Raw genomic sequence first — 13,556 nt, forward strand, 5'->3', positions numbered from 1 at the left:
CTTACATAGCGCATATATCTACAACGTTATTCTGTAACCCAGGAGCAGTATTAAAGTTGAAAATAAGATTTGTGTTTTGAAACATCAATCTAGTAAGTGATGGGAAGGGTGCTTGGAGGGAGGTGAAGCTGGAGCTAGGAGCTCAGTGAGGAGGCCATTCCAATTATCCAAGCGAGAGAAGACGACAACCTAAACTGGGGGTAATGGCGTCGGAGAAAATGGGACAGATTCAAGAAATATTTAAGAGATAACTGCAGCAGGTGAATACGGACAATATTAAGGTGGGAAGTGCTTAGCACAACTCAGGGGAAATGGACCGGGCAAACATTTGTACCACGAGCCAAAAGAGGAGTACTGAACACAGAGGCGACGGGGACGAGCAAGTCGAGGGCCGCAATAGTGACAGGCGGCTGGTGTAACAGAGAGAACACAGCTCTGGAGTCCGGGACTTTGTTTCAGATCAGCAACTCCATCCTTTCTCGCTAAGTAAGCAAACTGCCTTCGCTGGGCCCCTGGATCGTCATCATCTATAAATATGAGCTGAGAGAATTTTTATGAGGGTTAAATATTGATGGGTGTTTCACTCTCGGCATAAACTAGATGCCCAAGAAACGGTCGTTGTTGCTGTTATTACGGCCTGGCGGGTGAGGTCCGGCTCACAGTAAGAAGCAAGTGGCGCTCGGAGAGCGGCCGGGGTGGAGATGGGTTCAGGAGGCGCAGGCCCGAGAGCGGCGGCCGGGAGGAATCCAGGGTCGCGTCAGCACGCAGGGCGCCAGCACCGCGAGGGCGCGCCGCCGCTTTCCAAGCCCCCGGGGCCCGTCACCGAGAGCGGGACCTGTCCGTGAGGAGCGCCACCGGAGGGCAGCGGCCAGCGCCCCCTTCGCCGCCGCACCGGCTCAGGGCGACCCGGACGGACGTCAGTGGCAAGGCCGAATCTTCTCAGGGAGCGGGGCTCACCCCGCGCGGCGACCGCCCCCCTCTCGGGTTTACCTGTAAGTAATCCGCTCGGTTTAAATTCAGATCCATGACGGAGGCACGGACGCACTGGGCGTCGCCGAGCCGGGAGGGACAGGCGGCCGGGCCTCAGGCCTCTGAGGGGAAACAGCTCACGTCCCCTCAGACTAGCGACCCCAGCTCCAGGTACCTCAGCGAAGATGCAAACGCCTAGCGTCAAGGCAGCGATTTCGGCGTGACGTCAATACGTTCACGCGAGTGGGTCCCGGACGAAAGTGAAGCCCCGCCCCCCCGACGGACCGCCCACTGCCGTAACCTCTCCAATCAGAAGCGGAGAAGGCCTGAGGACAAGGTCCAGGTGACTCGGGGAGGGTTGTTTCCAGGGAGACCGGAGACGCAGCCTTGGCTCCACCCGCACCGCCGCCCAGAGCCACACCTCTAAGTCTTTTTGGATGTAAGGGATTGATGTGAAGCCCGGGTAGATTCGGACCTATTTCTCTGACATTGGAAAGAGTCCCTCAAAGAATTAAGTTCCACCGTTCTAGGCGTTAGTTTACAGCAGCAGTTCTCAAACTTTGGCCTAAGGACCTCTTTACAAAACTCTTACAAACTATTGAGAGGACACCAAAGACCTTAGGTTTATATGAGTTATTTGTTGATATTTCCATATTCGAAATTAGAACTGAAAATTTAAAAAATGTATTGGAAAAAAACTCATTACATATTTTAATGAAAATAACTATTTTTAAAGTAAAAAAAAACTAAAGAGACTAACATTGTTTTCAAATCTATTTGCTATCCATCTGAATTGTAAACGGGAGTCCCAGATCTACGTCTGCGTTCAATATATTGGTGTATGTGTAGGTTATTTTTAAGTATATGAAGGAAACTTGGTCCAAACTCAACAAGAGGTAGTTTGAAAAGTTAGTTGCGATGTGGAATACGGCTTCATTATACAACATCAAAAAAATCTCATTTGTTCATGTCACCACGGATTTCATCAGAAAATATTTGTAGTATTGGAAAGCTGTCAACCTCAGATCGTGTATACAAATTTTGCAAACACATAATTTGTGCTTACAGACTCAAATTTTAAGCATTGGCAACAATGTCAATTGTTTCATTGAAATGATACGTTCCCTGCTTGAATTTACAAGGAAGTGAATAAATACCCAAATCTGAATAATCATAATTTTTCAGTTGTGCTTTCAAAACATAAACAAAAACAAAAAACACGTGTTCCATGCGAAAAGCAACCAGTTGAGTTAGCAACTCAAATAATAATTACACAAACGCCCTTCCTTGAGACAACTAATGTGCGTCAGTATTTACTAGTAATGCTTTATGCATGCTTCCCATATCACACAGAATATTTAAAAAGATATGTACTCAAGAGTGAAGGCTTAAAATTTACAATTTTTCCTGCTTCATAATGAACATTTTTATATGAAACTTTGTTTTCCTGCCAATGTGCACATAAAGAATAGAAGCCACTGCTTTGATTCATGCTTAAGTACCCACAGTATTAACCACAATGCCTTTTGTACCATCAGTGCAAATGTCAACACAATGAAGAACACAAAAACGTTAGTGTTATGAAAATAGTTTCAAAATGAGAGCCCCTGAAAAGGCCTCAGGGACCTTCAGACTACTGCTGGCCTATGGTGACGCAGAATCTGACCAATAGCTCACAGTCCTTCATTCCTGTCATCAATCCTTAGTGTACACTTCTGCCTACAGAAATGCTACAGGTGAATAAGATACTGGCCCTTTCCTGATTTCTGTGGTCTACTAGGGGAGAGGTCACAAACGATTGTGAATCAAAAATTAAACCCCTGAGAAGAGGTGCTTTTTAGAAAGAGAAATTATTTCCTACAGAGGGATCTGAGGTTTTGCCTAGGTCCCAGGGAGTTCCAGAAAAATTATTTTTCTGAGGCTAAAATAACTATGTTAAAATAGACAATAATGCTTGAGATGGGTTAGCCGTATAGCAATTTGAGGAAAATATGTATTAATTTATACTCAATAAAAATACAGATACATTTTTAGAAATTGAAAAATAGCCACAGAGGAGATAGCGTAAAATAGAATTTTATAGAATATTATAGAATTTAAGGGGTTGGAAGATGTATTAGATAGAGAGCGCCATCATAACAAAGTACTACAAGCTGGGTGATTTAAACAAGACATTTATTTTCTTACAGGATCTCACAGGCTAGGAGTACCAATCAAGGTGTCAGCAGGGAACCAAACCAATCTTCGGAGGCCTCTCTCCTGAGACATCTTCAACCTGTGTCTTCACAGGGGCGTCCCTCTGTGTCTGTGTACTAATCTCTTCTGATAAGCACATTTGTCACAGAGGAGTAAGCCTTGCCCTAATCTCATTTTAACTTAGTTATCCCTTTAAAGGCCCTATCTTCAAATATAGTCATATTCTGAGACATTAGGGGGTTAGGACTTCAACCTATGAATTTAGGGGGTGACATAATTTAGCCCATAACAGAGAAGAACTTGTTTGATCTGTGTTGAGAATTCTACAGTTGTGGGAGGCACGGAATTAAAAAAAAATAAATGCTATGAGCTTAATCTTCATTCAAGACTCAAAGGATCCTAGGCTGAATGTCCCCAGCTGAATCGGACACTTTTCCATTCAACATTTTCCCAACTCCCAATTAGAGACCTCATTAAATATTCCATTCCACAGCTATTAACAAACAGTCCACACTTGGGATACTAGAAAGTACTGAAAGACTGTTTGCATCTATTATGCAAACTCCGTATCTTTAGTGTTTTAATAGAGTAGCATAACAATGAAAAAATTCAATATTTTATTCATTTCTGAGGCATAACATAAAATACATAAAGTTTGAAAACTGTTTAAAACAAAGTACTATTAGAATAGCACAAAAGTTAATGAAATAGTCTATAGTGGTAGCAAAAATGTATAAAGTTCTTTTTTTAAACTTAATTGTTTTAAGTCCCAAAATGTAGAAATTAAGAAATCATCGTTACAGAGCTTTATGTAGTTCCATTTAATGTTCATTTTTGTCTTCATGTATGAGGATAATGGTTTTTAAAGTATCATGTATTTAACTGGTGGTTAGGGCCCGTGAAACTATCTTTGAGGTGTGATCACAATGGCTATTCCTGTAAGGCTAGACAAGAACAGACTGAAGAGAATCAGGATGTTAAGCATAACTCTATGAGACATTTGAACCTGGTTAAAAAAATATTTTGAGTGTTTTATGGTCTGTGAAGAGACTAGAGAACTCATTGGCCTGTATCCCCTTTCTTACTGAAGTCATGAGGCGTTGTGGATATTACCAGTACTCAGCTCAGATCTATAATGTAAGTCAAACACGATACATCACAATCTATTTTGTGTAGAAAGTATAACTGAAATGCTTTGATAAGAAAAAGGATGTCCATCGTTTTAAGTAAGAGAGGCCTTAAAGGGAAATGGAACATACCTGGTGATACTTGGACATACCTTTTCAGGTATACAGCCACTGCTCTTCCCTATTTCTTCCCATAAGCATACCCTCCAAAACTCCGAATGGAGTGAATGAGCAAGACAGGAAGTCAGTTGTTGATATCTTAGCATTAAAGCATCACAGGCAGAGATTAGGAGGTTAAAACAAAATAACAGCGCTAAGTAACCCCCAACCTTAAAAAAAATTCATCACCCCATGACTAAATTCACATGACTGAAAAACAAGAAACGTAAATCTAAGACAGAAAGCAAACAACATATACTTTAGAAAAATCTTTAATGTGTTGTTTTGAACAATTCTATGAAACTTAAATATGTAATGTAATCATATTTTCTACTAACCTATTTCATTGTTAAATTCTCCCTTTGGGGCTCAAAAGTTCTGGGATTATCAGTGATGCCAAAAATTCTAAGAAATCTGACCAAGTCATAGCTGCTTGTGAAATGTTTTCAGTTTCTATTTTTTAAAAAAAATCCCTTCAGCACTTTGACAAGAGGTGTGCTACATAGTGACGGCCTTTTTATTTGTTTTTGTATTTTGTTGGCAGTTCCGTTCAGTTGGTTTCAACAACATTTGCTGAGCACCTACTATGTACCAGGCACTGTAATAGATGCTGGAGACACAAAGATAAATATGACATGGTGCCTGTCCCCAAGGAGCCGACAGTTTCTTGGCGGCCAACAGGTAGTGCAAAGATGGAGGAGAGCTTACTCTAAAACGGACAAAAATGTCAGTAATGTAGTAATATTGGGCCTTAAATATGACGGCATGTCACTGTTCGTGATGTCAAGGCAGATAATTAAAATGAAGACCATTTGCATGTGATAACACAGGAAAATCATTAAGACCTAACTTTTAAAGATTCACATGATAAAGGTAGTTAATACTAAAAATTTACATCATAGTTTTTCAAGTATTTCATACTTAGAAATATTATTGCCCACATTTGTGCTCTAGTCCAAGCCACGTTCTGGGTGATGGGGTCATTCGCATCTCAGCACGCTGGGGCTCAGCTTCTCGCTGAGCTTATGAATTAGAGCTGCCAATTCCTCAGTTGCTTGACCCTTGTCCTCCAGAAGTTCATAGCGAAGGCTGGAGATATCTTGCTTGATTTCTTTTAATTCACCTGGAGTATTTGGATTAAAAATGCACACAATTGGCAATCTGCTCTTTGGACTTAGAAAAGAACAGAGTACAATTTATACAATATGAATACATTTACCTCATAAGGTCTCCAAGGTATTTATTTTAGATTTTTTCCTTGAAAATGTTGAGGAAATGTCTATTTTTAAAAATATACTGACCTTTGAAAGAAGCTATAAAAATAGTGCAGCTAAGTTCTTAACAGTAAAACTCAGCTGAAGTTTTCATCCTGTGGCTCGGCCAATGGGAGCAGTCTAGCACAGGGCGATTTCTCTGTTAACTGATCTACAACCAGGGGACTTCTTTTTTGTCTACAGGGAGCCCCTTGGGTTTCCCCAGCCTGAATTGCTGACACCTACACAGATCATCGCCCTTGTTAGGATCTCTTCCATCTGGCTGGTCCTGAATTATATCCTTTTACAATAAACCAATGATCTAGTATGATGTTTCTCTGAATTCTGTTCTAGAAAATTAATAAAACCCAATGAGGGGGTTGTGGGAACCTCTGATTTAGAGCCAGTCTATCAGAAGGACAAGTGACAACCTGGACTTAACAATTGGCATTCTGAGTTGGAGAGCTTGTTGGAACCTCTCATCTGTGGCCAGTTGGTAAAAAGCAACAACTGGACTTGAATCTGGTGCCTGAAGTATGTGTGTTAGGGGAAGGGGGAGGAGCGGGGGAAGTCTTGTAGGACTAAACCCTTAACCTATGGAATCTGATTCTAACTCCAAGCAGATGGTATCAGAATTGAGTTGAATTCTCGGATACCCTGCTGGTGTCCTGAGAGTGGTTTGTTGGGTGGGGGACCTGCCCCGTCACGATGGAATTGGGGTCTAGGAACCCAGTTTAAGATGGGATACCACTGGCTATGTGGACATACACAGGAGTCTCCATAGGAGACTTTTGGCTATTAAAACATAACTATTTCCATAACTGAGTTTGGCAGTATTTTGAGCATATGTAGATTGCAATTAAAAACTGGATTCTCTTATACATAATTGCAATGTAGATAAGCCATTGACCCTGAAAGGTTAATTTTGGAGCAGGAATTTATCTTGAATCTAAGAAATGATTCTTCAAATCATTGGCACTTTAACAGCTTTTTATGATAAAATAATCATACGTAAAACATCCCTTTCATGATATGTCCTGGTATCTTTATGATGTTTTAAAGTATATTTACTATGTTCTTTTATTAAAGTCAGAATCGTTTTATTTTTAAGGAATTCTAACTCTTCCTTAGAATACATACAAAACATTGCAAATTGCTTTTGTGCCAAAAAAAAAGTGCTTCTTCCTTTTGCATATGGCAATGTAGAGGGAATAAACTGATCTAATTTGAAGTCACAAGGTCAGTTTTATGTCAGAAATGGATTCAAACACCATTCAGTATCATATTTGGACCGTAAGCCCAATGGACGCCCTTTTACCTCCGTACTACCGTATCCTTCTTCCTTGGTTTTGAGTTACAGAGAGACTGAACACTAAGTATCATATTTAATCTGCCAACACAGGGAACACAAATTACTTAAGCTCTTGGGACTCTCGTTTCTTCATTTATTAAATGAGGTTACGATATATGATATTTTCTTATTTAGAACTTTGTTCAAAATGCCAAATTCTCATTAATTCAATTTCCTCTTTTGTGCAAGGGCTTGGAAGATGGCTCCTTGTTTTTGGTGCTGTCAAGGCTATCTGTTGCCCTCATCACTTACTTAGTTGTTTTGTGTTTTTTCAAGGAGGTTATAGTATAACTGATCAGATTTCCATTTTCTAAACTTCTAAATTTCATTCTTAGAAATATTCCAGCCCTGTTGCCTTGCGACTAGTCGCCATGATTGGAGTTTTGCTGGTCTTCATTCATACATTCATAGATTTCATTTCTACATACACATACCATTGGATTGACTCAAACTTGCAAGGGATTCCTTGCATTAATCAAGTAATGACTGCAAAGCTCATTAATAATTTTACTGCTATTTAGCCCTTTCTTCTCTAAACAGATCTAGTAGCATCTCATTTGTGTTGAAAGCTATAGCTTCCATTTTTAGGGCAATTCATTTCTCCAGGTTGATTTCTTTTCAACTCTGGGCTGATTCTTTGGCTCATAATCCAGTCTTTAATGAACAATTTTTCTAGCTCACAAAGATGCCCTGCCTAGGATATACCTGGAAAAACAGACATGTTTAAATAAGGAGCCAAGGAGAAAAATGAAAGGCAAAAGAGAAACTCAGATGAGAAAAATGGGTGAGAGATTTCTTTCGGACGACAAAATCATGTTTGAAGAAATGTGGATTCTGTCTGAGCCAACCATTATTTTACCTATGTCACTGGAAAAATGTCAACACTCACGTGAACTCACTGAAACTACCTTATATAATAGGGGTTTTAAAGCTCCCAGAAAGATGGCAGTCTTTCTTTATATTCTCTAGGAATCAGGGCATTCTGATTAGAGATAAATTGTTTCTAATTGATATTTTTAATAGCCGTTTCTTTAAAAAGACAGAATTTTAGAAATGTAACATAAGATTGATTCTTCTGTAAATCTTGGAGGGACCTAAACTGTTATTTGAGATTATTGGACTTTTAAAGTATCCTTTTAAAGTATCATATTTAATCTGCCAACACAGGGAACACAAATTACTGAAAGTTTCCAAGTTCATTAAATTATTTGTAAAAGGATGTTTTTCAAGTTGGAGATGCTTACCTTCATTCACTTCATCATTCTCTTTGTCTACTTGTGCTTTCAAAACATATCGCTTTATAAGTCTTTTCATTATCTGCTGTTGGGCAAAAAGAAATGATTTTATCACCAATGATACACATAAGTAACCTGGATCCTATTCTCCAAAGAGCCTTACATACCCGTAAAGCAAACAACTCAGGGGAGAGCAATTTTATGTAACTATTTATAGAAGAATTACCTGGGTTTCAGAAGTTAACCCTTTTTCACCTTCTACTGACACTTACTGCATAATTCGCAAACATCGCCCCAGCCCCAGGAATGGAAGAAGCTTTTACAAAACTTAAGTGGGAAGATTTCAATTCATGGTTTCTCTTTCAATAAGGATTTTTCTTTAAGGTGTGTTGACACTACATCATCACCTATAGACACTACCTTATTTCTCACTGTTTAAAAAAATACGACTATATGTTCAACACAGAGAATTTGGAAAATGCAGAGAAGGACAAAAGAAATAAACAAAATGATCAATTATCCCACCATCCAAAGATAATCATTATTGTTATTTTAGTGTATGTCTGCCCTTCCAATACCTTTTCTTTAAATTTGGTATATATATTAATTACTATATGTGCTCTATTTTATTTTTTAATATCATATATTTTGTTATATTGTATATTTTCCTCTTGTAGAAATATGTATTGTGAATATATTTCAATCTAAATAAGTGCTCTTACAGGATAATTGTTGATCCATATGGAAAAAATTACACTGGAGCCCTACTTCATACCATGCACACAAAAATTAATTCCACATGCATCTTAAATGTGAAAGACAAAGATTTTAAATCCTTCAAAGGAAAGTATAGGAGAATATATTTATAAATTCAGTGTAGAGCTAGATGTTTTTTGAACAAGGTAAAAAATGACAATTGTAATAGAAAAGACTAATAAATTCAACTTCATTACAATTAAAACTTCTATTTATGAAGATACCGTAAAGAAAGTGAAAAGGCAAGCCACAAACTGGGAGAAAATACTGGAAATACTTGTAACTGATGACCAATTTGGATCCAAAATATATGAGGAACTTTAATTCAGTAAGAAAAACTCAAATAATCCAATAGAAAAATGGGCAAACACAGACATTTTACAGAAATGGAACTGTGAATGGTCAACAAGTTGACCATATACTTGGTCAACAAGTATACAAAACAATCTCAAAGTCTTTTGTTGGGGAAATACAAATTATAATGAAAAGGAGATACAATTTTACATCTAAAAAAGGAAAATATTAATAAATCTTATAACGCCAAGTGTTGGAAAGGATATGGATCAATGGAATTTTTACACTTTACTGGCATGAGTATAAACAGACCACTTTGAAAAATAATTTGGCCTTATCTTTTTCAGTTGAACATTCTTTTACCCAGAAAGTCTACTCCTTGGTACAGCGCCTAGAGAAACTTCTCACATTTGGACCAAGAGACATAAACAACAATGTTGATAGCAATCTTGTCCAAAATAGCAAAAAAAACCCAAAAACTGCAAACAATCTAAACAAATATCAACAGAAGAACAAACAAATCATGGTATGGTACACAATATAATGTCATTGTGTTCACTAATGAAATTAATGACATTAATGAACAGTAGCCACACACTACAGAATAGATGAATCTTAGGAGCATAAATGTTGAATGAAAAATTCAAGTTGCAGATGTCACGAAGTATGAACATATTGTTATAAAGCTCAATAACTAGTAAATCTACATAATGCATTTTTAGGATTACCTATATATGCAATAATCTTCTCTTTGAAAAGAAAACCAAAGGAAAAGAATGAGAAACCCAAACTTCAGGATAGGATTACCTCTTAGGTGGTAGCAAGGGTGTGGGCTAGGGAGGAGCACCTACATAGAGGCAATGGCCAGATAATGTTATCATTCTCAGGCGGGAGGTGGCTTCATAGGTGTGCAGGTAATTATACTTCATAATTTATTATGTGTTATACATATTCTTGTGCCTCCATCAAATATCACATTCAAAAGGTAACAAAGGAAAGAAACAAAGGCCTGAACTAAAATGAAGATATGGTACTCCCCGCTTATCCATGGGAGATATTTTGCAAGACCCCCAGTGAATGTTTGAACCCTCTAGTAGTACCAAACCCTTTGTCTACTATGTTTCTTCCTATACACACATACCTACGATAAAGTGTAACTTACAAATTAGAGAATTTCAGGAATAGAAAATTAATTTTTACTGTGTATTTTAGTAATCTCAGCATATGAGATTATGCGGAGATTATATTATTAAGTGGTGAATTTTTACCTTTTCACATAACGGAAGAACTTTCCGGCTTCTCTTTGGCGTATCCGAATTGCCAGCATCACTACTATTGTGCATTGGGGCCGTTATAAAGTAAACAGGGTGATGTGAACACAAGCACTGTGATAGAACGACAGTCAGTCTGGTAACCAAGGTGGCTGCTAAGTGACTAATGGGCAGGGAGTGTGTAGAATGTGGAGACTCTAGATGAAGAGATGAGTCATGTCCCAGCCTGGACGCAGTGGGACGGAGTGAGATTTCATCATGCTACTAAGAACAGCCCACAACTTAAACGTATGAATTGTTTATTTCTGGAAGTTTCCATTTAATATTTTCAGACCACAATTGACAGTGGGTAACTGAAACCTTGGAAAGTGAAAGCATGGATAAGGGGTGCCACTATATAGCAAGAGTGAGAAATACACCTCAGCTTTAAGGAAGTATAAATTATGAACCTAAGGGACCCATTAGATGCCAAGGTCAAGTAAAATGGAAGAATCTGGGATGATTCAAAATGTGTGTCTCAGAGAATAATGACAGCTCGAGAAGGAGGAGGCTTATGCTATAGAAAAAGAAAAACCCATGTTGCCAGTCACAGTGAAAGGTAAAACCTTTTGGGCTCTGTGGAATCCAGACCCCAGGACAGACTCCCAGTTGGGTGGTTAGTAGCCTGGACTCATTCGTCCATTTACCAAATATTTACTGAAAGCCAACTCTGTGCAAGGTAGTGGAGCAGGTACTGGGGGTGCAACAATGAGCACAGTCCCTACGCCAGTGACGCTTCACAGGAGCAATTCACTACGTCGGGTGAACGTATCAGGGACATCATTAAGTTTAGGGCACAGTGACGGCAGATTCCCATAGAGACAAAGTACAAAGGAAAGTGTATCAGTTAAAAGTAGCTTGAAGAATAGACTATTCAACAAACAGTGCTGAGACAATGGACTATCCCGATAGGAAAGTTCAAATCTTTCCTCTACCTCATACCATATACCAAAAAAAAAAAAAAATTCTAAATTTCTATACTTCTTCTAAATCACTCAAAAGCAACAAGGAGAATAAGAAACAGAAATAAATAAAAAAAAGAAAAAGAAAAAAAAACCCAATGACTAAACTCCTTCTTTAATGAAATTTAGAGACATCCATACCCTTTCTCAGAAAGGTTACAAGAAACGGTCACCTGGGAGTGTGAGGAAATGTCATTCATGGATCAGAACTTCCCTTGACCATTTGATATAAGCGTCTACAGAAGCTTAGGTATATAGAAAAGCTGTATTTGCTAGGAGTACTCAGTGAGATGGAGAGGGAGAGTCTACCTTGTGAATTGTCCTACAGTGCTATTCTTTGACAAGGAAAAATAAAGAAAAAATGAACTCACACACACAATCTCGTGCCTACAGGAAAATTCCTAATTGCCTGGACTGTGGCCCTGGAATTCTCCAGTCCCACTCCAACCTCCTGAAAGCAGATGGTCCAAGAAGAACTTACTTCATTCAAAACTGAATATTCCCAGTAGGGTATCTACAGAAGATCTATACTGAGATATTTTAAGAAAAAAGGATAAAAACAAATAGCAAATAAAGAACACTCATCAGAAAAATGTTAAAGCAAGGATAAAAACACATAATGCCATTATTAAAACAAAATTAAAAAATATATATATGTACCAATCATGGGGTGGGGATAAGGGGGAAGGTGAGGGGATTAGAAAATAGTCAGTAACCACAAGATGGCCATGGGGTTTTGAAAATTAATTTGGGGAATGTAATCAATAATGTTGTAAAGATTTTGTAGGGTATCCAATGGACACTTGTCCCATTTGGAAGACCACCTCAGGGAAGATGTAGATGCCTGATCATGGCACTGTACACCTGAAGCTGAACAATAATGAATGCCAACTATAGTTTTATATATATATACATATATATATGCATATATATATGTATATATATATATATATATATGTATGTATATACTTACAAGAAGTGGAGTACAGCATTAGGAATAGAGACAGTGGAAATGTAATGGCTCTGCAATCTCAGAGGGATAGTGGATGGGGGGACAGGGGTTCACAGTGTGAGGGATATAAATGATAAACGTCTAAGTATTACTTTGCCTTGTGCACCTGAAACTAATAAAAAAAATTTAAAAAGAACACAATCATGTCTTTGAAATAAGAGCACAAAGAAGTTAAAGAAAATACGGTGCCAAAAGAAGGAAGTGATATATAAGTTGGAAAAATCTCAAGAATAAAAAAACAAACACAGAAATGAAATCAGAAGCAACACATATGAAGATAGATAGGAATAAAATACACTACAGGAAAAAAAGGGGCCAAAAAGGAGAAATGGATGAAAAATTCAAAAGGAATAGAGAAAAGATAGTAGCTATGGAAGATGGGCATCTGTCTTTTTCTCCTCAGGCATCTAATTGGTATCTTTAAAGAATATACCAAATAATGGAAGAGAAATAATATTTCAATATATAATTCAAGAAAATTACCCAGAAATAAAAGAAGACTTAAGTGTACAGATTGAATGGCTACACCGTGTGCCAGAAAAAAATTCATACAGATCCACTTACAGAAAAATCAATAGCCAGTTATTAGATTTCAATGATAAACAAGGAAAATTTGGGGTATTCAAGCCAGAACCTCAGGTCAACTATATGAGAAAAACAATCAGGCTGGCCTCAAACTTTTTCTCATCAACATTCCATTCTAGGAGCACTGGAGCAATGTTCACAAATACATGAAGAAATAAAGTCACATCTAAGAATTTTACGGCTAGTCAATATAGACATATAGAAAACACAAAACAGTTGGGAACATTAAATAAGTCGGAAAACATAGTTCCTGTGAATTCTTTTTTTTTATTATTATTATTATTTTTTATTATTAGTTTCAGGTGTACAAGACAAGGTAATACTTAGACGTTCATCATTTATATCCC

The 13,556-nt window shown here is 37.9% G+C and overlaps 2 protein-coding genes across 6 annotated transcripts in view; both read right to left on the reverse strand.

The window, feature by feature from the left end:
• BBS7 (Bardet-Biedl syndrome 7) overlaps window positions 1-1,225 on the reverse strand; it is a 37,632-nt gene extending 36,407 nt beyond the window's left edge. For 3 of the 4 annotated variants that reach the window (XM_081077123.1, XM_081077122.1, XM_081077121.1), the window contains exon 1: window positions 991-1,225. In XM_081077123.1, the coding sequence (XP_080933249.1) occupies window positions 991-1,026 (36 nt within the window). In that variant the 5' untranslated portion in view covers window positions 1,027-1,225. The remainder of the gene's footprint in view (window positions 1-990) is intronic. The other variant, XM_081077124.1, reaches the window with a different exon arrangement.
• A 3,482-nt stretch (window positions 1,226-4,707) lies between these two features.
• TRPC3 (transient receptor potential cation channel subfamily C member 3) overlaps window positions 4,708-13,556 on the reverse strand; it is a gene marked incomplete at its 5' end in the record, with an annotated part of 60,587 nt that continues 51,738 nt past the window's right edge. For both annotated transcript variants that reach the window (XM_081076432.1, XM_081076431.1), the window contains 2 exons: window positions 4,708-5,574; window positions 8,300-8,375. In XM_081076432.1, the coding sequence (XP_080932558.1) occupies window positions 5,432-5,574; window positions 8,300-8,375 (219 nt within the window). In that variant the 3' untranslated portion in view covers window positions 4,708-5,431. The remainder of the gene's footprint in view (window positions 5,575-8,299; window positions 8,376-13,556) is intronic.

Source organism: Rhinolophus hipposideros (assembly GCF_964194185.1).
Source record: "Rhinolophus hipposideros genome assembly, chromosome: 16".
In the NCBI taxonomy this organism is placed as follows: domain Eukaryota; kingdom Metazoa; phylum Chordata; class Mammalia; order Chiroptera; family Rhinolophidae; genus Rhinolophus; species Rhinolophus hipposideros.